Below are 23,440 nucleotides of genomic sequence, written 5' to 3'. Positions count from 1 at the left end.
AACCCTGCCTGACCAGTCCCTGGGTGATTTGGGTCAGGAAGAGGGAAGGTCGCATAAGGTACTTGGCAGAAGCTGGGAAGTGCATATGGGGAAAGAAGCTTTGTTTCTGCTGGCAATTGCGGACTCTGCATTCGGCAGGTAGGGCCCTGGTGGGGGGTAAAGGAAGGGATGTGGCCCTAACCCCTTGCCAGGCTTTGTCTGCCATGCAGATTAGGTGGAGGGCTTTTCTGGCTCTAGGTTGCTAGGCTCTTCCCCCCTGTTGACTTGGTGGAGAGGCTGAGGGGACGGGAGGGAGGGCCTGCATTATATTGTTTCTTTGATTTGTTTTTCTCCCCCCTCTATGGGGAGATGGGCTTGACCCTCTGGTTTTGGATTTCAGAGGCAGAAGGCAAGACATGACCAGCTGGTGTCTTGAAACGGCACAGGTGCAATGGCTGCGGGAGGGGTGAGCCAGGAATAATTACAGGTTTCTGAAGCATCAGGGTCTGCCTGAAAAGAGCTCATCGAGAAACTGCTCTTTATGGAAAATTAATGGTGAAGCTGGAAAAAACTGTCAGGCCCACTACTGTTGTTGTGGGGTAGTGGTGCCTTAAAGGAGCAGCACCTCCTGCTTGCCCTCCCTCCACAGGCAGCTTTCTGATCCCACAGCAATTGACATTTCATGTCACTGTCATCATATTTAATGGCCTTGAGTCTCTGTCTTTTTTCTTATTTTCACTTTCCACCTAATTTGTGATTATGTTTGCTCTTTTCTTTGAAAGCTTTATATTTATTATCCCCCTAAACCTGTTTCTGGCTCACCGTGTGAAAGCTAAGTGTGCCAGAAAGCCCAAATTACATGATGTGGGGAATTCAAAAGCCCTGCCTCTCCTGGTGGTGGGGTTTTCCTGAAAGACTGTGGGGCATGCTGGAAAGCTGCTTCCCAGACCTGTTAGGATTAATCCTAGGAGAGACAAGATTCCCCAGCTAGTTATTTCTCATGGTCCCAGAAATGCAGTTTAAAAAGGGAATGAAAAGGTTGCAAAAGGCAAGTACTAACTGATAAGTGTCTCAGATCCAGACCTGTGTGAAGACACATCATACACGCTGTGTTGTGCCTCTGAGAATAACCTACATGATACAGTATAGCACATCTCACATATATTACAATTCTATTGCTTTTTGTCCAAGTCCATCTCTACAGCTCTGGTCTATAATTAGCTATTATTTTAGAAGTAATCAAGAGATTAGTGTCTGGCAGATTCTGTTGTGAACTCTGAAAGTCAGCCCACCACATTGTAACTGCAACCAGCAGTGCTGCTTCCTGGGTACACTGAAAGTAATAATCTTGAGAAACCTGGAAGCTCCTAGGGAGCTGAGAGTGTGGCCTCTACAGACCTATTAATGGGACCTTTGTACCCAGAAGGCTGGAGTTTCTGTCCTTCCTCTGGTCCGATTAAGATTTTGTTTCTTCATCAGATGCTGGACTCTCCAAGTTTAGACATAGTTGGGTTGTCAGCTCCCATGGGCTGACATTTTTTGCCTAAAATCCCTTTCTTGATATCTTGGTAAATGTTCTCTAAGGAGTAGTTTTTAGAGATTCCTAAAAAGTGTTAGAATGTCTCTTTCTCCAAATCCTGTAAAATCACAGTGGTGGTGTTAAAGCAGCTAGCCTTTCAGGCAGTGAGAAATGAAAAATAGCACTAATAAACTCCATTAAAAGCTCCTGAAACTACAGCAAATGGTTTTCTATAAACAATAAAACTTTATATTGTTGGTTGTGGAGAACACTTGGCTGTGTGATGGAGCCAGGAGGCTGTATTTGGGCTAGCTCAGGGCACCTCATAATAAGGTATGTTCAAGTAGGAGTCTCACCCCATTCTCATGCTGGTGACCACTGCTGTGGAGATGCAGGAACACATTTTTATGTGTCAGCATTTTTTACTACAGCTTCACCTACTTTTTTTAATGAGAGGGGTGTCGTGTTTGTGTGTAAGTCTGGTTTCCTGTACACAGGAAGCTCTATTTGACCAGATGTACAAAAATCCCTCTAAAACTGACACTAGATTCCTTTTTCTGTCACACCTTTCTTTCTCTCAGGCCCTTTAAACAAGTTGTGGCGTCACTGGGAGTTTTTCTCTGTCTCCTATCTTAAAATGCTGCTCTTCAGAATCATGCTGTTTTAGGAACAAATTGGGCCCCAGCCAGCTACACTAAGTTAAATTTGGAGGGAAAGTTAATGTTTGTGAAGGAAGAGGAAGCAGTTCTTTGGAGACGTGACTTTTTGTTTGTACATGGCCAGGCAATGGGGCTGTTAGGATAGTTTAATATGTAAGTTACTGTTGGCCAGATTATGCTTAAAGTTAGGAAAGGCCTGGTATCCATGGGACAACAGACTTTCAGGAAAACAGAGTGGATGCTTTCTGGTTGTCCTATCTTCACTTCTACCATAATATCTGCTACCATACATGAATATTCCCACACTCTGTCTTGGAGCAATGCCAAACAAGTGCCAAATCCTTACATCTCCCAAAATGTGCCCATCTTGCAAGAAAGTACTGGTGTGCATGAGTGCTGTCTCTGAATGGCTCTGGACCAGGTGGGAGCCGTGCTGAAATCTCTAACAGTGGTTTCTCTCTCTCCCTTCTCCCTTCCCTTAACTGCAGACATGCCTGGAGTTGGAGCGATACCTTCAGACTGAACCACGGAAGATCTCCGAGACCTTTGGTGAGGATCTGGACTGCTTCCTTCATGCCTCCTCAGGCCCAGATCCAGAGGACAGTATCCGACAACTGGACCCTGTACTTTTACCAGTGGAGACAAGTACATGTGACAAAAGCACCAACATGGACATTATCCTCTCACGGGACAAGCTGCTGTCTGAGACTTGCCTCAGCTTGCAGTCCACCAGCTCTTCCACAGAAGGCTACACAGCTGTCAACCAGGCCCAACTCAATGCAGTAACCTCATTAACACCCCCTTCCTCTCCAGAGCTCAGCCGCCACCTTGTAAAAACCTCACAAACTCTCTCAGCAGTGGATGGCACAGTGACACTGAAACTGGTGGCTAAGAAAACTTCACTCAGCTCCATGAAAGAGGGTGTAGCAACAGCGACCACAGGGACAATAAAAAGTGGGCAAAGCGACAGTGAGCAAGGAGGTACAGGGGCAGAAGCATCCCCAGAAAACAAGAAGAGGGTTCATCGCTGTCAATTTAATGGGTGCCGAAAGGTTTATACAAAGAGCTCCCACTTAAAGGCTCACCAGAGGACTCATACAGGTACTTGTGTAGGATGACTCTCTCATCTTGTCCTTTTGCCACCTAACCATAACCATCTCCTTTTATTCTCATTTAGAAAAGAAAAAAATGTATCTTCTGAAAGTCCAAGCTCTGTCTGTGAAACAGGGTAGTGGAAAAAATGTGGTAGGCCAGCAAATGTACCCAGTATTCAATAGAATAGAAGAGTTCACCGTCTAGCATTGACTTCTTGGGGCTTCATATGTCTTACGGGGTTTGGTGCAGAGTAATTCTAGGATACCAAAGGGTGTAGATGTATCACTCATGTTAAAACTGTGATGTGCCAGTTTGGGTTTTTGGCACTCACTTCCCCAACGCTTTAAAAGTATTAATTGCAGTCAAGTTTTAATTGCTTCAAATAGAAAATAGCATGGGTAGCTTTTTGTTGCCTTTTAAACGGGGAAAAAAGAAAAATGTATTTTGTATCTGGGATATGCAGTTTAGGAATAATGTGTGCGTGAGAGAGGATGCATGTAGATGCAAATGCATAGGTGTGCAGATGCACATACCCTTGAGATTGTCATGTTTTTGGCCTTCTGCAGTGATAAAATACAGTGAGAACAATGACAGATTGACATGGAGTTTGAATGGAATAGAGTAGGTAGAGAGGGAATAGGATGTATGGAAAGATGTCAGGCTGTTTTCTTGGCTAGGATTTACTAATGTTGCATATAAGCTTTTTGAATGATACAGAATTGGTTTAGGTTTGGCTCCTTAGGGTCCCCACTCTCCTGCCATTTGTTCCTAGTCCCCAGTAGCTTTTTGGCTGGTATTCATTGGCAGTAATGGCTGTGCAGTTTGTGTGCATCACTGCTTTGTTCTAAGCTTCACATGTGATGCGAGATGATAAATTTCCATTAGCACTGTGTTATCATGTGATTATTCTTGTTTCCAGAGGGACTGCTGTAATCAGTTTTCTCAATTTTACTGTGAAATGTGTGGTCTGTTAGGATAACTGCACATTTAATTCACGATCTTATCATGCAGGCAGATTCCTAGAAGCGAGGTTGTTCTTGCAAGGTAGAAAACAACATGTTGGACCAGTGCAGTAAATCAAACAAATGTGTGGGTTGTTAAGAGAGATGCATCCATCAAATGCTAGGCACCCTGTAAAAGTTACATGTTCTAAAGTATAAATCATATTAAGACATAAAAGGCATTGGTTTTGATCTTTTTATATGGGCTTTCTAGTGCTTTTACTGGGGACAGCTACCTTGTCAGGCGTGACCTCACTTGTGATTCAGTTATTTGATAGCCAGTGACAGTAGTGCAGTCATTTTAAAATCTAGAGCAACATGGTCAGGAGGCTCCTCATAATGGCAGTGCTGCTCTGAGGCTGGCCCTTGATGAGGCTGTCCCAGAGGATGTCCAGCCAAGGCCTTTTAGCAGGTGACAGGGCTTCCGTGAAGGCACAATTGAAGAGTGTGAGAGCAGGTGTCACAGTGGCCTTCTCTGTTCAGATGTGACCCTAGTGTTCCTCCTCCAGCTGGAAGTGATGGGTCTCACACAGCTCTTCCTGAAATTACTCAGGGATATGACACAATTACTTAGAAAGGGTGAACTTGTGGACTTTTTCTGGTTTTGTCATCCAGTAAGTGGGGAAGTAGACAAGTAGTCCTGAGGGAGCACTTGCAAAAACCACTACTCTTTGAACACCTCAACCATTTGGAGTCAAAATCTAGCAAGATTTTAAATGCTTATGAGCCCAGCCTCAGTTCTGGTTTAATTTTCCATCAAAGCCTTTTACCCTCCGTAACATCAGCATGTGAAATCTTACATTTTCCAGTTAACACATGATGAGAAACATTTCTGACTGTCCCAGTGATACTTCTTAGACTGCTGCACATAGTGCCATTGACATGCAGGTGTCTGCCCATCCACAGCAGTGCTCAACATGGTGAAAAGGCAAGTCCACCTTTGCTGGCAGATGGAGAGGACCTGTATCAGATGATGTGACTGCAGCTGCTTGGGTGTAGTGCCCACACTTTCCACTCCCCGCACCTCACCTCATGGGTTCAGGTACCCCTCTGATCTTGCCAGTGGTTTAACAAGCCCTCAAACCATTTACTAGTTTATCGGAGTGTTCCCTTTTCCATCCAGCAAGTCCTAAGCAGGTAACATAGGTTGTTAGGAAAGCAGGAAGGCAAAAGACAAGAGGGAATACAAACCTGGATAAGGAGTTCTTCAGTCTTTGCAGCCATATAACCACCTTGCATCTAACCATGTCCAAGCTATGCATAGCTGTGTAGAAATCTTGGTTTCATTTTACGATGAGGACTAGGTGCAGCCTTGTTATTAAAATACATCTTTGATGCAGAATCTGGGAGCAGATAGACACCTGACTCCCATTTTTTGTCGTGGAAAGCAGATTGTCTAAATAGCTTTGAACAGTTATATCTTGGGAACAATCTGAGTGACTCAAGGGATGGGGTATAATAGGTTTATCTAACTAGCTTATTGGAGTCCAAAGCAGAAAGTCATTCAGACCCCTTCATCCCACTTAAGTGCTCTGTTCCCTTAAAAATCACTGACCGTTGGATGCCTTAAATCAGAGCTGGTACAACCAAGACATTAAATCTGTTTGCGCTGACCCGTGCAGTCAGGTTTCCCCACAGGGAGATCCTGCCTCCAGTGAAAGAGAGGGACAGAGGAATAGCTATGGAAATTTGGGACTGAATTATAGATGCCAAGACTGCCTCCTTTCCCATGCACGCCTTCAGGGCTAGAGACAAGAAGCTCTCTTTTCCATTGCTGCTTTGTTTTTTTCACGCCTTGAGCTGTGTGTGCTGTGGGTTGCGAATGCACCCAGCAGTGCCAATGGCCAGTAGCCACTTGGCTTAGTCAGTGTCTGAGCCAGAGGGTCTGAAAAGATTGCGAGATATTTTCCTTTGGCTGGTAATTTGTTAGTATGTCATGCAAGAGCAGTCTGCCAGTGCAGGCTCTGTGTAAGAGTGTGAGTGCCCTCACAAAGAGTTCTCAGTGTAGGGTTCACAGGCAAGGGAGGCAGATGCATGGGCTGGTCACCCAACTTGCATGTGTGAAGTCTGTTTGCTGGATCAAAGGGATTTACTGCAGTGCATGAAAACAAAAAAAACATGGGCTGGGGAGCTGGGGGATGGTAGGCGGCGGAAGGAGGTTGCATTCCTTTCGTTCATATGTAAGACTGACCAGACAGATGCTGGCTGGGGTTTCCTTGCTGGTGTGTGATGAGCCAGGCTGGGCTGGAGGCAATGCAGACTGATAGCAGCTTGCTAGATTGGAGATGATCTTCTCTTAGGGCTTTACTTTGCTGGAGACCCCAGAGACAGTCAGACCCCACCTTGCACTTGGTGCATCTCCTGCATACTCTCCCGCGTCTCATCCATAAGAGAACCAGGACAGCGCTGCAAGGCCCATCCATAGTTGGATTGGTTATGAAACCACCTTCTGGATGACCTTTGGAGAGCGGAAAAACAGTAATCTGTGTGGGAGAGAATTTAACCAGGAAAGGAAAGGGAAAAACATTATCTGGATGGAAAGGGAAACGAAAATATTTTACTTAATTCAAAGTAAGCCGGGGCATCTAAAAAGCGGTGGTGAAATTGACTGTCAGAGGGCAGCACAGAAGCCACCTGGGAGAAACAGCAGCTGGGAGAAGGTGAGCTGTAGATTTGGAAAGACCATGCTAGTAATGTGAGGGTAAGGTAAAAACATCTAAAGGAGCCACCAGGACTGGCACAATAATCCAACACTAGCACATTCTCTCACAGTTATTCATGGAGTGGACATCAGTGCAAACAATGACATTTTGTCTCATGAGAGATAGACATTTTCATCCAGCCTTCACACATGCATGGACATGAATTGCCAGTGTAATGGAGAGTGGAAAGGGAAGGAATTTGAATGAGCTAAAATGCATGTATAGTCATCAGTACTTCCTAAATTAGAAAACAGGATATTGCTGGCGAGTGTCTGGATGCAAGTAAGTCTAAGGGTGAGCTGGCCTGTGACCTATGGAAGATTAGTCATGGGACATGGCTGTGTCTCCCAGATCAAAGACCTCTGGAGGAGATTTCCATCTCCTGACAGAACCATTCATATCAGCCATCCTTGCAGTAATGTACAGGGGAAAGTGCGAAATAGTGTTGGTGCTTTCTGGCCAGAGGTAAAGCATCACATATAAACTGACCAAGAAATCCTTAAGATCGGGATAGTGATAAAAAATTACCCTTAGGAAGTTCTGCTGAGGTTTGCATTTTATGGGTAACAGAAGGTTTTGGGTTTTTTCTTTATCCATCTAAACCTAGGATACAACCAGACTTCAAGTCTGAGAAACAGCGGTTGGACACCTCACATTAAATTGGTAGGTTTCTAAAGCCTAAATGAGTGGGAAATACCTCTTTAAATGGATGTTATGCTTCTACATGCAATCTTTAGATAGTACTTATTTAAGTGGAGTTTGTTTCACGTTGTCAGGACATCTTATTTTAAATTATAGTTCTTTGATCCAAAGTGCTGGGTGAGACTAAGTAAAACAAATCCACCCTGCAGGAAAACAAATTACTACATTTGCAAGAAAAAGATGGGAGACACAAGATTATTAGAGCATTAATGAACAGGAGAGGGTTTTGTGGTGGGATTTAAAACAACAGAGAAGAGCTTTCCCAAAGTGTTGGAGATAGAAGTGGCAACATCCAGAATTTGAAAATGATCAGAGAAGACTAAATTGAGGCTGGATAATAGATAAAGGAGATTAATACAAAATAAAGGAATAATTGAGAAAATAAAGTGATATTGCAGTGTCAGTGATACTGCATGAATGAGAAGATGCACTGCTGTATTGTTAGTGTGGTAGCACTCATGAACAGAAAGCCAGTGAAGAGAAAGAAAATGCCAATAGCCAAGCACAGCACCAATTTTTCAGGATGCAAGATTTTTAATAATGACTTGGGGAAATGCATTTGGGAGAACAGTATTGGTAGCACAGGAGAAATGAAAGCCAAAACCCAAGATTTTTTGTTGTACAGAGGGAGACCCATGGCTTTGTAGCAAGTCCCCAGCTCTTTGTGCAGGGCTGCAGCCTGTCAGGAGGACACTGGAAAAATGTACTTACCGATAGTTAAAGGGCAAGCTTATGATGCAGATAGTGCAAGTGGATTTCATTAATAAAATTGCCTCTTTTGTTTTGCTGCAGTTTTTGAGAAAATGGATTTGCATCTCCAGAAAACACTTGAAACTTAGTTGGTTACCACATAGCAAGCAGTGAATGGTGACGTGCTGCAGCAGAAATGAGTGAGATACAAGGACATCAAGTGAGGACACTTTCAAAGATTAGTGCAGGCATTTCGGAAAGAGGAAGACAAATTACTGCACGGGACCTGCTTTAACTGCAGGTCTCTTGAGAGCCACCAAAACCTTTGTGTCACTGCAGAACCAAAATCTTTCCATTGGTCAGCTTTGGATGTGATAAGAAGGCTTAATAAGAATTAAAATCCTTTAAAACGTTGCAGGCCAGTTCACAGTCCCAGCAATCCCCATTTAGGGATAGGTGTCTGGCCTTCAAAACCCACGCTGAAAACTGAGGCTGTAAAAACTGAACACTGAAAAAACATTGTAGGCATGCTAGCTAAGCTAACAATATCAAGCATGTGTTTTGAGATAAAAGCTGATCCCTATCTGAGTTCTGAAAGAAAGGTGTCCTCACTGTATGGCAGTGCATGTTCAGAGGCTTAGTGGGGATTTATTCCTTCCTTCTGTACATTTGGACTCTTACCACTGACAGAGAGAACTTAATAGATCAGTTGGACAATGTTGCATTGTCGCTCTAGTTTTTTATGATGACCATAAGCTATCATTACTGCAGTAGGAGCTTATATTAGTTCTTGGAAATGAATGTTACAAAAACACAGACATGCACACCTTCATGTACTTTTGTTCAATATGTAATGCATGGAACTGTATTATGGTTAATTTTGCATTAACTTTCATTTGGACATAATCTTGTTGGTTACCTGTAAATTTGCAAAGCTTTTCCTTCTTCAGAGTGAAATTTTCCACATTTGGTCTTTTTCCAGTGTGGTTACTGTTTGTTATTTTAGAAGTTGGAGGAAAAATACTTGGTTTTTAGGAGAATGTGGCTTGTGTGTTGGGGAGGGGCAGGGAGAAAAGCACTGTCCTCAGTATAACAAGTTCAGCTAAAAACTTGGCTTGTGCAGTGGAAAATAGTCTGAGTAGAAGACTTCTATCTGTGAATGTCTGGGTAAAAATTTACTTGAGTGGACTAAGTTATGATCTGTTGTAAGCTAACTTTAATATGTGTGGTACATGTGATACAATTTTATCATTAATTATTTGCAAAACCCATAGAATCCCAAAGGTGATTATTTTCCTGGGCTTTGTTTGGCTTTGAATGTGTGTTAGGAATTTGTTTCATACAGAAAAATCTCTTTATTTTGTAAACATTTTTTCATTGAGGATGCAGAGTCACTCAGCAATAACATTTTATAGTACATTTGTGTCCTCTAGTTTACATTCATCTGGCAGCATGAATGACCGGGGTTGTTTCCAGCTGGATGCTTGTACCTCCCATAGAGCTAAGGACAGTTTATCATTAGTGCCTCTTCCAAAATCCAGATGAAGAAACTTCCTAGCTGATAAAATTAATTCTCTTTACTCCCAGCCTTGTACTTTTGGGACCAGACTGCTTGGTTCACCAAGGTTTGCCCAGCAGTGGTGCCAAGATCTTTATTGAAACCTGCTCAGCTTGAAGCAGCAAGGAGCTCCTTCACCACCAGGCACAGCCTATCACCTCCAGCCCCAGGATGGGGAGAAAGCACCAGGGAAGGACAGGATCTCCATCAGAAACAGTCTAGGTAGCCCTGCCCTAACACTGGGGCAGCCTTCACTGGGAGAACTTGCCAGTGTGTTTTTTAAGCCCCAGCACACAATTTCCCTTCTGCCTCCACCCCCAAATCAAACCCAGTATCTGAATGAATGAATGGAAGTGTCTTGGGTCTTCTTCCATTTTTCTTTTTTTTTGTTGACAAAACTGGGAAACAGAAGGGAATGTATGTTACTTCCCCCCTTTGTGTTTTATTCCTGTGCTGTTTCTGCCAGTCTGTATAATTTTTTTCTTCATATTCTATTTTTCAATGGCAAAAGTGAGAAAATGAAGTGACACGTAAATGGTGAAAAACATCAGCACTGTAATAGTTTGAATTAGCAAAAATATAGAGCAAAACCATGTAAGATGTTAGCATTTGGAAAAGGGGGTGTCTATTCCTCTTAATTTTTTCATTGGCTCTAGTCCCAGCCTTATATTTTGCCTGGAGTTTCTCAGAAACTCTTGGCCTGAAGTGCAGGTGTCCAAAGAGCACATCTATGATACACTGCTTCAGATTATGTAAATATGCATCATGTCCATAAAGGGCTGACTTAATTTTTCATCCTCTGGGATAATTTACAGAAAAACAAAGGGAAAAAGTGTATTTCAGGGTCCTGGAAAAATCTGACCCAGTGAACTGCCTTTTCTTCTTTTCCTTTTTCGTCTGTTCCCTCTGCCTCTGCTCCTTTGCCTTGCATCTTTGAGCTTGCAGAGCTCCACTGAATCTGAAACTAAAAGCCCTTATTAGAGGAGATTTTTTTTTTTTTAAGTTCTTGCTGCTCCTCTGGGGACCAAAGTAATGGCAGCTTGAAGCAGGAAGAATGTGTAATTAGGGCAAACAGCGCTGCCTTGCATGATGGGGAGAAGCAGGAGGAGAGGAGGGAAGTGCACAACAGCGCTGCATGCGCCGGCTGTTACTAGGAGACCCCGGCAAGAAATGCATGAGATGCAGGGTGTTAATGGGCCTGGGTACCTGCTGCACAGCTGCTGCTGCCCTCCGTTGCCAGGCAACTCCATCCTTATTTATTTCCTTTATTTCCCTTTTTAAAAAATTATTATTTTCTCCCCCCTCCCCCACCCCACTTGTTCTGGAGGCTTTAATTGGGCAGTGCTGCCGCGGGTGCTGCTGCCGGTGCCACCTGGGCCTGCTGCTCCGCATGTCCCTGGGGTCTGTGCTGGGAGGATCTGCTGGCAATTAACGGGCCCGAAGCGCAGGTTGTGCGCCCGGGCTGGCGTCTGTCCCCAGCCCTGCTCCCCAGCAGCCAGGAGCTGCCTTCTCAGGAGGGGAGCTGTGGAGAAGGGTTTGGAAGGGAAGCAGCATTTGGAAGGCTTTATCGCTGTTGCTGGGAGCCAGGGAATGGTGTGGCTTTCCTCCCCACCTTCCGCGCTTGGTGTGTGTGGCAATGGGCAGTCATTAAATGCATCCTCTGGAGTAGAAAATGGAACATTTCCATTCCTTTGAATCTTGCTTGATGCTTTGCTTTTCTCTGCTTTTCAGCTAGGCAAGTGGGCTTTGTGGACGTATGTTAGGTACTTGTGTGTATGTAAGACATAATGCTGAAAAAAATTAATTTCTTTTCATGTCCTCAATGGCTACATGCTGAAGACTGCTGCTGGTTCGGTAGACAAGCTTTGGCCAGGCCCTTAGGAACTAACCCAGAGCTTTGAAGTTTGTACAAAGTCTGATTGGACATTGGCTCTGGTTCTTGACCTCTTTTCCCCCACTTCTAATACAGACAGGATCAGAGCCATCTCTCTATAAGAGCACTGCTGACCTTTTTGGATGAAAAGAGCTGTACGTCTTTCATGGAAATGTACTTCTTTTACACTTGATCATCCCTGCCCATCTAAAAATAGGTACAACCATCTCACATTGTGTATTTCACAATTCTGTCACATTCCTCTTTTGCCCCATACTATGTCCTGCCAGCTTTTCTCCTGTACTTTGTCACCCTTTCAAAGGCTTTTCTATCTTTCCTGCAGGTGGCAAAACTGTGAATAAAATGCCTTTTTTTTTCTTCTTCTTTTTTTCTCTTTTTGAGTAGAAAGCACTAGTGAGGCACTTACGGACTGACCACTGTCCCCCCCTTGCATTCCTTTTTAATAATAAAAATAATAATTAGGCTTTCTATTCTCCAACAAAAATCAATTAGGAGTATATTGAGGAATGAAAGGTTTAGAAAAGTATCTGAAATTGATTTTTGTAATTAGTTTTACTGGTTGATGGGTTGCATACACATATGCTTAGATGTCAGCATTGATCTCCAGAGGATGTGTGTATTAAATAGTCTGCTCTTCCTTTTTGCTAAAGAAATTAACTTATTAATCTTAAAAAGAAAGTGATGTCATTGTGTGCTGAACTGCAGCTGCTCACTAGCATTTCTGTAACCTCACCAGCAGAGCAGCTGCCTGAGCCATGTGATGGTAACTTGCTGAATCTAGTGTGAAAGTGGGAATATTTCACAAGCAGCAGGTAGTGGGCTCTTCTGTGTCTCGTATTTGATGAAGGGTGTGGATGTAATGACCGAGGACAGGCATGGGTGTTAGAGACCTGTCTCGTTAGATTTACTTTTTTCCTAAGTCCTTAAAACTGAATGTCCTTCTGCAACATGCTTCTGTTAAATATCATGTAGCTCTTTTCCATAGGAAGAGTGGACTGACCAGTAACATTTTCTGCTGTGCCATGTGCTGTGTGCTGATGTTCAGCTAATTAGAAGAATTATGGCTTGACCTCATTGGTATGCCATGTATGTAGCTTGTAAAGTTCTCAGGGACCCTTGGAGATGAAGAGTGCTACATAAATACTGTTAATATGAAGTTCCACATTAGGCATCCCATTGTGCTGTGGCAGACTTCTGAGATAAACTGCAAAGCAAATATGGATGCCCTGCATGGTGCTTCTCTGCAAAGCTGCCTGGGGGCTGCTTCTCACCAAAACCCACACTGGCTTCTGGCAGCTCCATCTGCACCAACCTCCCCGTGGGCCTTGGGTCTTCCCACGGCGGTGCTGCTGCTCCCTGCAATGGCATGGGCTCCCATCACCAGGGCAAGAACAGCAGCTTCCTGAATGGTGTTTCAGAAAGGGTGGCAAGTAAAGGTATTGAAACACTCTCATAACACGCTAGTGGTGCTACTTGGTTCTTCGCACACTTCTTTGCATGATTTGGGCCCCCAGAGCTTCCTTTTAGGAGAAATCCAGGCAAGAAATCTTGCATTTAAGTCTTTTTTTCAGTTGTAATTCGCAGTTTGTCTGGTTCTCCAGGAACACCAGTCTTGGAGCAAATGTAGCTAAAGCTGTCCTTCAGTGCATATTTTTAGACAGTGAGGCTTTTAGAACTAGTTTCATTTTGAATCATTTTTAAATCATTAATTAGAAAAAGGACAGATTTTTTTTTGTTTTTCTTTCCCATTTTTTTTTTTTAAATCCTGCAATTATATGTAAATCATTCATGGTGGATTAAAAATACATGGTGATTTTTAACGAGGTATTTCTGTCATTTTCTTAAAGGCATTTTTGCATGATAGTTTTGTGTAGTTATGTAACATGATATTAAGCTCTTAAAACAGTACAACAAATGTCTTACTTGAATGGCCTTCAAAATGTGCATACAGACAAGATTTGGTTTTTTCCCCCTCAGTTTCTTTAAGCATTTTTGGCTTAATTGGTCATACTGACAAAGAGTCCCATGACTGTACCATGTTTTAGCGCAGAGATACCAGCAAGGATTTTGACTGTGATTCTCCTCTGAAGTTCACTGCAGTACTGGAGGCTTAAACTATTAGATTGCTTTACTAAGTGCACTGCAATAAACATATGTTTGTGATATGGTATTCACGGTGGGGTGCAGGGGAGGAATAAGGAAATAGATAGAGATAATAATAATATCTTTGTTTACTTTTAATTCTATAAAAAGCACCGGGTGAAACTAAAGCCTTCATGGTTTTTTTCCAGTTACTTTGATGAAACCAGCATTTCACCCCACAGCATTACCAAATCTGTGATGTTATTGTGCACGTCCCAAAATCTGGAGAGTTTTCTTTGTAAAGTCCCTGCTCTTGAAATTCAGGGAATAGAAAGAAAACTCCTTTATCTGTATTTCTTAATAGATGTTTCTAGCCTGCAGGGCAAAGTGAAGTTTGAAATCATGACCTCAGGTTATCTACAAAGCAGAAGGCACATGGTCTCTAAATATTATTGTTTTCTTCTTTAAAATCTTATTATTTCTATGGGAGACTGGACTTGTGACCCTTGGCAGTGGCAATAAATAATGGAGATCCAAGATGCATGCCCAGCATCCATTGTGTGATCATGCCAGTGTCCTCATCTGATCTTAGTTATATACCTCTGTGTCCTGTAACCTGATGTTTCTACTAATCACTTGCCATTGAAACAGCCGCTGTGAAGTGTCTGTAGCAAGTGCTGCCTTATTCCTTGTACAGAAGAAATATCCCTGGGACCTAGGGATGCCTGGAGGATGTAGGTGGCAAGGACAGAGGGTCTCTGGATTTTGAGAAGAAATATCCTCACTGCTGTGTTCTGTGAAGGAATATTTATTGCAAAGGCTTGTATGGGGTTTACAGTCTGAGTATGTGTTGGAGGGAAAAATGGATGTTCTCGGTTTTGTGCTCAGAAAGCAAAGATAACAGCTGCCTGCAGCTGAGCTGCTTGCCTAGCACTCTGTATTGTCAAAGGAGAGAATTTCACCTTTGATTCCAGTCTGACTGTGGTCTTATGTGTCACAACCCACACATAAACCTTTGCTTCTCCATTAATGTGAAAAAGAGCCATAGGTGGCTATTTAAGATGATAGCTTTTGATTCCTAAATTTCCATGAGAAGAAACTCACAAAGACTGCCCAAGGCTGGAAAACAGAGGGAGAAGTTCCAAGGACCAGTGTGGTATCTCTGTCACACAACCAGCCCAAGTCTATCAATCATGTTTTGCTGGGAACCTGGTGTGTGCATTTTGCCCATAAATCTGCAAAGGTCTTTGTTACCAGATTGTACCAGGCTGGATGACATAAAGACGATGGAGGGCCAGACTGTACTGAAGTGTGCTTTGGAAGTACTTTTAGAAGAAGAGCTAGGCTATATGAAGTGCCACAAAGAGAAGTGGAACAGAGAGCCTATTCCCCAAACATCTTAGTCTCTGGGTATGAAAATAGGCTCCAGAGAGATGGAAATATTGAAATAGGCTACAGACTGCAGGACAGAGCCACAGTGAAGTTCACAGACATAAGCAGCCAAAATGGACCGAAACTCTAAAGCACATCTGTAGGGCTAATAGCATTTCTGTACCACTCACTTTTCTAATGATAAGGTCCTTCTAGATCAGTAGGTTTCAGCACAGCACTCTGTGCACTTCCAGGCACAGGTAGGCTGCTTCTCAGGGATCCTCAGCAGGCAACTAAGGATGTGTCTGTGTGAGTGTTTTCTGGTGATCAAGTGTCCCCTTTTGAGGTGAGTCTTTTGGTTGCCCCTGTTCACTGTGTTTTGGTTCTGCCTGGCTGGAGCACAAATGTGGTTCTGGATGACCTGTCCCAGGAGGTGCTCTGCAAGTCCAGAGCTGCCATGCTTCACCTACGGGCAGGTTCAGGCCGCAGAACCTGATTTTCCATAAGCAGATGGTACATTGTTTTAACACTAGTGCTCATCTCAAAAAATTGCATAACTCACTGCTCAAACGTGTGTGCATTGCTGTCTGGCTGCCCTTCCCAGGTGTGTTTGTGGATGTGTGAAAGCTGAACCAGCTCCACGGTGTGGTGCACAGTCTGAACTGAAGCAGCTGAGTATTTAACAGGTGTATATCTGGACTTCTTTTCAGATGTGCATTGGCTCCTCCATTGAGTGCATTTGTATAGATGTGGATTTATGGATTTGTTTAAGCACTGCATAGATCCTTGTGTTGAATAAATATGACTTAGGGAGTAGAGCCTCCTTCCTGGGAGTGGCTCACAGGCATGAGTCCTAAGTGTAGTTATTAATTTTGAGGAATTATAGCCTGAAAAAAAGTCAGTGTGGCACAGCTCTGCGATATTCCTATTTTTAATTGGATTTTGAAGCTCGTAATTAATTTCTTAAAAAAGGAGAGATCCTCACCCTGTAGAAGCGAGTGGGAATTTTGCCATTGCCTTCAGCAGAGGAGGATTTCACCATCTATCCTTTTATTCTCTCTAATCCTCTGCAACAACAGAAGAGCAGCCTGGCTCATGGAAAGGATCCTTACCATTTCTTCTCCCTGCCATTGCCAGTAGTGAGGTAGGAGAACCTTGCCCCTTTCTCCATTCCTGTGCTTCCTACGTATGTGCACCTTGGCAAGATATGCTTTCATTTCATGTTCGGGTAAGGCAAAAGCAGCCATTAAAGAAGCAGTTTGTTCTTTCTCTTCACATGCAGAGATATGGAGGTCTCTCTCCTCCTTCCCTCTCATGTTTTTGAGTAGCTGCAGGAGGGCAGGAAATCTAACCTCTTTGAGGTCTCTGGGTCGAGGAGCCATCTGACATGGCTTTAAAATGTCACTGTGCTCCTTTGCATTTATCTCGTGCTACATGGAGCACTGTATGCCAGCATGCTGTCTGGAGCACAAAGAGGTACTGTCCGACCTGTGCAACGGGGCTTGGGTTACAGAGGAAATCTGAAAACAAAACTCAGCTCCAGGCTGTGCAAAGCCAGACCAGGAACACTTGAGAGAGGAACCTCTGCAACAAGTGACAGAGATATGTGGCATCCCATGGATTTACCAGCAATGGTGCTTGGCATTTCTGTCTCTGTTAATCTATATATAGCACTGTACCTTTTCAAAGCCCTTGGCAACTGTTAACAAGCCAAACTGCTTCAGTCCTAATAGCTCTTGTTTCACAGAAGGCCCAGGTTGTTTTTCCTGTGCCACTCTGCTCTGTAGGCAACTGTATCCTTCAAACTGGCTGTACCTACCAGATTTGGCTGAGCAGAGATCTTCTGTGTTTTGCAGTGTGTGTAGCAAATGTGCTTCAAGGCAGTTTGTCTGCCTGGCTGTCTCCATTCCAAGGTAGGCACTAGAGAGCGTCAGAGAACCGAGGAAGCTGAATTGTCATCAAGACTTGTTTACTGACAGCTTTTTAAAATAATGCTTGAACTGTTCACACAAAACTGGTGCATCATAATACACAGACTTGATCAGGGCTGGAGAAATCACTTTTCTCTGAAAAAGGGAGAGCAGATGGATGTATGAGAGAGAGTATGCCAGGTAGGATGTCAAGGGCTGATGTGAGATAGCCCTGCAACTGCAGCTGTAGTCTCTGGGGCCAGCACTGGTGACAGTGTTTGAATTACAGTTGAGTAACCAGCCCAGAAACAGGACACTAGCACTTGGCTCACTAACAGGAAGTTTCCTGCCTTCTCCCCCGCCCCACCCTATTAAAAGAAAAAAAAGAACAAAAGACAAGTCGGCAGAGATGGCCATTCAGGCACAATCTGAGTGGGGTGGTGTTTTGTTTTTTTTTACTCAGTCCATTGACCAATTGGGCATTTTCCCATGGTAGACAGGCACACAACAGAGACTTCCAGGCTACCCCTTCTGCATTCAGGGACTGAGAGACAAATGGATATTTTGGCGAAGTCTTGCCTGCTGCTGACCCCTCTTCATTGCTTCACCCCAGTGAATCCTTTAATTGAGCTACTGAGTCAAAGAAACTTCTTAGCAGCCTGTAAACTGGCTCAACTCATTAACATCTCTCTTTTTTTTAAATTTTAAAATGTATTTTGATGCAATTTTCTTGCCCTGTCCACTTTTTTTTCTCTTTTGGCCCCTCCAGTTTGTCACCTTGAAATACATAGGTCTCCCATAATCAGATCTCACTCCTTTGCTTGCTGAATAGACACATTAAATATAGAAATCTGTATCTCTGCACTGTGTGCTGTCGGCTCGCACCACCAAGTCATTGATCCCTCTATGCTAGTCACGTGAAACAGACTGCAACTTCAGTTTAGTCAGTGGTGGAGTTTTTAAGATCACCTTCTTAGCAATGTTAAGAAAAAAATAAGTATAACCCTTTGTCTGTTTATAATTTCCAGCTTGGAAGCTTGGTAGTGAAAGTGATATTTTGTCTGCAGTTTATCTTGACTCTCTCTTGCATCCATTCAGTGCAGACTGCATGGGGAATAGTGACATGGAGTTTGTATAGGAGGAGATGCAGTGGAACATGTGGGGGGAGATGATAAATTTACATGCACATGAATATATGTGCATTGAATAATAAAAGGAGAGGCATGAGGCCTTGGAATTCTTCATCAGAAGGTGTTAATGACTCCACAGATGCTACACCATGGTGGACTTTGATCAGAAGAGACCGGTTTGCGTTAGAAGATAGATAGATAGATAGATAGATAGATAGATAGATAGATAGATAGATAGATGTGAACAGAACCTGTCCTGTCTTAGCACTGCAGTGTTTCACTGCCTTCAAGTGGTACAGTTAATATTTTGAGGCAGAATAACAGCTGATAAAGGTATCATGCAAAAAGCCTGAAGGACCAACTGATGTGAAGAAGACATTTCTTCTTTGGCATTCACTATCCTGACACATAATTTCTTGAACAAAGGAACAGTTTTTATTGTCAGAAGCAACTAAAAAAGGTGCAGTCGTAGGGTCAGCAGGCATGAAACCTTGAGGGGAAGAGTTGTGAGTCTGACCATGTGAGGGGTAAGTGGCAGTAAAGCTTGCCATGCAGTGGGGGCAGTCACTCTGGAGGGGTGTACACCTGCAGCGCATTCAGGTGTTAGTACAGCCACTCACAGGTACCACACTAATTCATCTGGCAAGGGTAAAGTGAGCTGAAAAGCTGACTGAAACAGGCTCCAGCCAAACAGCAGGACAGGGATTTGGGGTTGTTCCGAGGGCTTCTTTGAAGAGCTTGGTTTTATTAGAAATGGGAAACAAGGTTATGCAAGAATTTTAGCAGCAGCAAAATACAGGCTGGATTCATCCTCAGTACCATGCATTATAAGCCCTAAGTTGTTTCTATCCCACTCTGTCCATGAATTGTGTGATGAGCTAACTTGCCTGAGCGGGACAGAGGTGAGGTGGGAGGACTTGCAAGTTGAGTGCTCAGTAGTCCTGCTGCCACACTGACTCTTCTCTCCTCCCCCTCTGCAGGTGAGAAGCCTTACAAGTGCTCATGGGAAGGATGTGAGTGGCGTTTCGCACGGAGTGACGAGCTCACAAGACATTACAGAAAGCACACGGGTGCAAAGCCCTTTAAATGCAACCATTGTGACAGGTAATGCAGCCTCCTAACACGGTGTTAGAGCAACATGTGGACTTTGTGAGTGGCATGGAGCTGCCAGCTTCCTGAGATAAGAGACCTGGCTCCCAGCAGAGGGGCCCCTTCTGGTCTCCTGTCCCACTGGCTTGATTTCCAAGCCAAGAGGTGACCCTCCACCCTGCCCCTGTCCTCTTTGCTTCTGTGGTCAGATGAGTTGACAGAGGGGGAATGCTTCCTAAGCAGCCTAAGCTGTTTCCATCCCACGGCACAGAGGAAGATGTGGGACCCGGTGTAAGTCTGACTAAAACTTGCCTGTGTCTGTTGTGGGCACAGGATTCAGTCCATAGGGCAGCTCTTGTTAATACTGCTACAGCACAGAAGACATCCACGGGGTCCTTAACTGCTTCAGTGAGGGACCTCTCAACAAAGCATCTCCACAGCTTTCTGTCTCCTGGTCCTATGAGCCTGGTGCCCTCACAAAGGCAGAGCTCCCTCTATTAGCTCTGCTTCAAGAACCACCACGAGCACTGCTGCTGGCTGCCCCCATTTTGGCAGGGTGGGCCTCAAAAATATATGCCTGTACAACAGGGGCTATGGGGAGTGTGTGGGACTGTTGTGCCACAAGTGCCCCAAATCTATAGGAAGCCTGTAGGAAAAAAACCCCACACTTAATTTCTGTACAATTGTTATCTTCTCTTAACTGCTGAGTCCAGGGCTTCGTGCTTCCCCAGGTGTAACAGGGGAGAGTCAATAAAAGAAAGCAAAAGGCATAATCTTCAAAAGCACTAGAATGATTTAGGCACATCTTACAATTCAAGTTCATGGGACTGTTTTGTCTAGGATCACTAACTAGCACAGTCCTGCTAGTTACTGCATCTATTCCTACAGTTTTAAATCTCACCTTTGATATTTCCTTGATGAGGGAATTCCTGTGCACCTTCACTCTGTGTGGGCCTAGATTTAAAAGCCTGACAGCCTGAGCCAGGGTTCCTTAAGAGCCTGTCATGCAGCAGCCCTCCTCTAGGCACTCAGAAATGAAGGGCCAATTTTGCCTAGTGAGCTGAGCACCCAGCAGCTCCCAGTGAGAGCCATGGTTGCAGCCACTCACTGATGATTCCTTTTTGCAATCCTTGCAGCTTTAGCTGCTTGAATGAATGATGAGCTCACCTGAAAACTCTGGTCATCCTTGCCTGGTGCTGAGCATTTTTGAAAGGCGGGTTCCTTGAATTTAGAAACAAAACCAAAAGAGAACCCTCCTCCCCATCCCGAATCCCAATTTATAAGAAATTAGGGTGGATCAAAAGCAATTACCCTTTTAATGACTCTTGACAGCACTGACAGGATTGAACAATGAGCACTTTTCCCCCCTACCCCCCCTCATCTGGAGATTGGCAGTGCCCTGGGTGAAACCTGGATCCACTATTGAGTAATCAAATAATGTGCTTGCATCTGAACATGTTATCCAGCTAATCCTATTTATGTATATTTTTTAAAAGAGGCTTAAGGAAATTACCCATCTTTTTAATGCAGCACTAAGGTTCTCTGCTCTGATAAGGAAACGTTTTGTAATACAATAAAGGCTCTAGGCAGCCTCTGGGTACACCAGACCAGCAGAGAACATGCGTGGAGAGAGGATGTGTGGGACATAAACAAGGGACTCCGTCCTTTTATGGGAAGGAAATTTGATCATTTTCACATCCTGCCTTTCCAAGAGCTTCATCTCCTTAAGTGCTCTTCTCCCCTTGTCTCCCCTCTTCCCGTCTCCCTCCTCCCACAGAGGGCTTCCTCTTGGATTATCTTTTGTTTTATCCCTGGATTATCTTTTGTTTGGGCAAAATGAGGGACAGGATAAGAAAAGTAAGGACCTCTGCAGTTTTGTTCTTGTATAAGCATCTCTGTGAAGGAGAACAGCTATGTTCTCTGTTTTAAATGTAAGGCATTGCCATTTGCTTTTCTTTCCTCTGAAGAACAAACTAACCATCCTAGCCTCACAAAAACAAATGCAAACACACATACAGACAAAGCCCCAGGGCTTCTGTGTCAGGACAGACAACATGTTTAGCAGAGATCTAAATAAATACAGTCAGTATTTTCAACTCCTCAGTCTTTTACAGCCCTTTGTTGAGTATTCATTCTTCTCCCTCTATATATGTTATCCCTTCCTACCTAGGTTTTTTCTTTGGCAGCCAATTCAGTCACTGCAGTCAAGAGATGTATTCCTGCAATCATCTTGTGCATTTTCTGCTTTTCAGCTGAATCTGTAGATGAAGGAAAAATATTATTAATAAGTTCGGAGTGCTGTGGATTGTGCAGTGTAAAAATCTATACACATTCCATCTGTATGAGGTGAGAGGAGGATATTTGTCTTTACTCTCCCAATAAGTTGTTGCAAGCTCATAGAGTGAAAATTCTTGTTCTTCTTTTGGCCCACTCTGCCATACCACTACTTTTCCTTCTTATTCACAGATCTCTTTACTGCCACCTGTTTCAGATGTCACCTCAAGCAAGCACTGAAACATGTGCCTAGATCTGTCCTTAGCTATTTAGGTAAACTTCTCATGTTGAAGATGCTCCTTCTTGAGCCAGGGTTCCCAGCTGGAGAACAGTTTCTCCATATTTGAACTACTACCCTTTATTGTACCCACCATTATTGACGGGGGTTGTAGTCACTCGCTCAGACATTCAGGCTTGCTAAACTTTTAAGGAGCCTTTTGGAGCTCTTTTAGCAACACTAATGTGGTACAAAATATATGCCTATTGTTGTTCAGAGATAAAGGCCATACCTTGGTAATCAGATGTGATGATTCAAATAGCAAGGAACAGGCATGTTGTGTACACAGTCTGGCTGTAGTTCCCTTCCCAGGCTGTTTTCAGATGCCTTTGAGTCTCTGACCTTCTGGCTAACATCAAAGGAGTATCAATGTCCTCTGTGTACAGATGAATTTTAAAATAAAAGAGGTAAGAAGACATGATTATTTTCTTCTGCTGCCCCAGCCTTATCCCAACACCATGCAGCCTACACAGTACATTGTTAGTTGTTAGCGAAGTACCCCTGGTTTGAGTAGAACCATATGTACTTCAAATGGTGTGTGGTTTGGTGGCAGCAGGGAAGAAAGGAGAATCAACTAAAGTGCTGTGGAAAGCAGTGGACAAGTCCCTTGTGCCTTCCAGACACCAGGGATATGCTGATTACTAGCATTCCCCAGGAACTGAGCTCTATAGAAGACAGGCTAGGGTTATGTTCCTCACACAGTGCAAGCTGTCAGCGTTCCAAGAGGAAGAGGATGACAGGGTTGTGGCACTTGCTTGTTCGGCATAAATATGTGTTTAGGAGATAGCAGCTTACGGCCAGACTATTGGGGTATATATTCCTCTGTGTGTGTGTGCACGTTTTCCTCTTTGATAGCAAGCTAAGAGCACACTTACATGGAATGAACACGTCCCACAGTGGAGAAACTACAGCTGGTAAGAAAGGTGGCTGAGCAATATATTCGTAACTCATCGTGGTTCCCTCTTTTTCCTACAGAGGCTTCAGTTCCATGAAGTACTGTGTTGCTAAGGAGATAGAGCAAAAAGAAATGGAAGCCATTGTGTGTGGGAGCAGGGAATTTATGTATCGTGCATCACTGTATGATTTTCAGAATTAGGGTATCTTATGCTAGTGTAAACTGTCTTTTCTAGGAAGAGATGTACTGAGGGAGGGATGATGGGGAAGATTGTGATGGACACATGTGCAATGTGCAGACCTAGTCTGGAACTGGAAGAGGTTTATGAGCCAGAGATGTGGAGTAAGGTCTTGTTGTAAGCAGGATTAGAGACTAGCAAGCTGCTGTTTCTTGTTTTGTGAAGAAAGGAGTTTCCCTTGATAGCTTATCCTGTCAAGCCTCTTCCACTGCTGCCTCTAGTCCCAGAAAAAAAAAAAGTGTCCACTAATCAATACCTTTTTTTGACAGTGTGATGTAGCTACAAAATTTTGTAGGGGCTGTTACACTGTTGAAAATAAAAGTCTACATCCATCAGCCTTACCAAGAGACAAAACTAACCAAATCACTCAGCAGG

At 43.7% G+C, this 23,440-nt stretch overlaps 1 protein-coding gene across 1 annotated transcript in view; it reads left to right on the top strand.

The window, feature by feature from the left end:
- Positions 1-23,440, top strand: part of KLF7 (Kruppel-like factor 7 (ubiquitous)) — a 57,935-nt gene that overhangs the window by 28,333 nt on the left and 6,162 nt on the right. The window contains exons 2-3 of the mRNA XM_010007323.1: positions 2,646-3,258; positions 19,273-19,396. Of these exons, the coding sequence (XP_010005625.1) occupies positions 2,646-3,258; positions 19,273-19,396 (737 nt within the window). The remainder of the gene's footprint in view (positions 1-2,645; positions 3,259-19,272; positions 19,397-23,440) is intronic.

Source organism: Chaetura pelagica, unplaced genomic scaffold (genome assembly GCF_000747805.2).
Source record: "Chaetura pelagica isolate M959 unplaced genomic scaffold, ChaPel_1.0 scaffold21, whole genome shotgun sequence".
Taxonomy (NCBI): Eukaryota; Metazoa; Chordata; class Aves; order Apodiformes; family Apodidae; genus Chaetura; species Chaetura pelagica.
The sequence above is the reverse complement of the archived record's forward strand: the minus strand, read 5'-3'. Positions and strand labels throughout refer to the sequence as shown.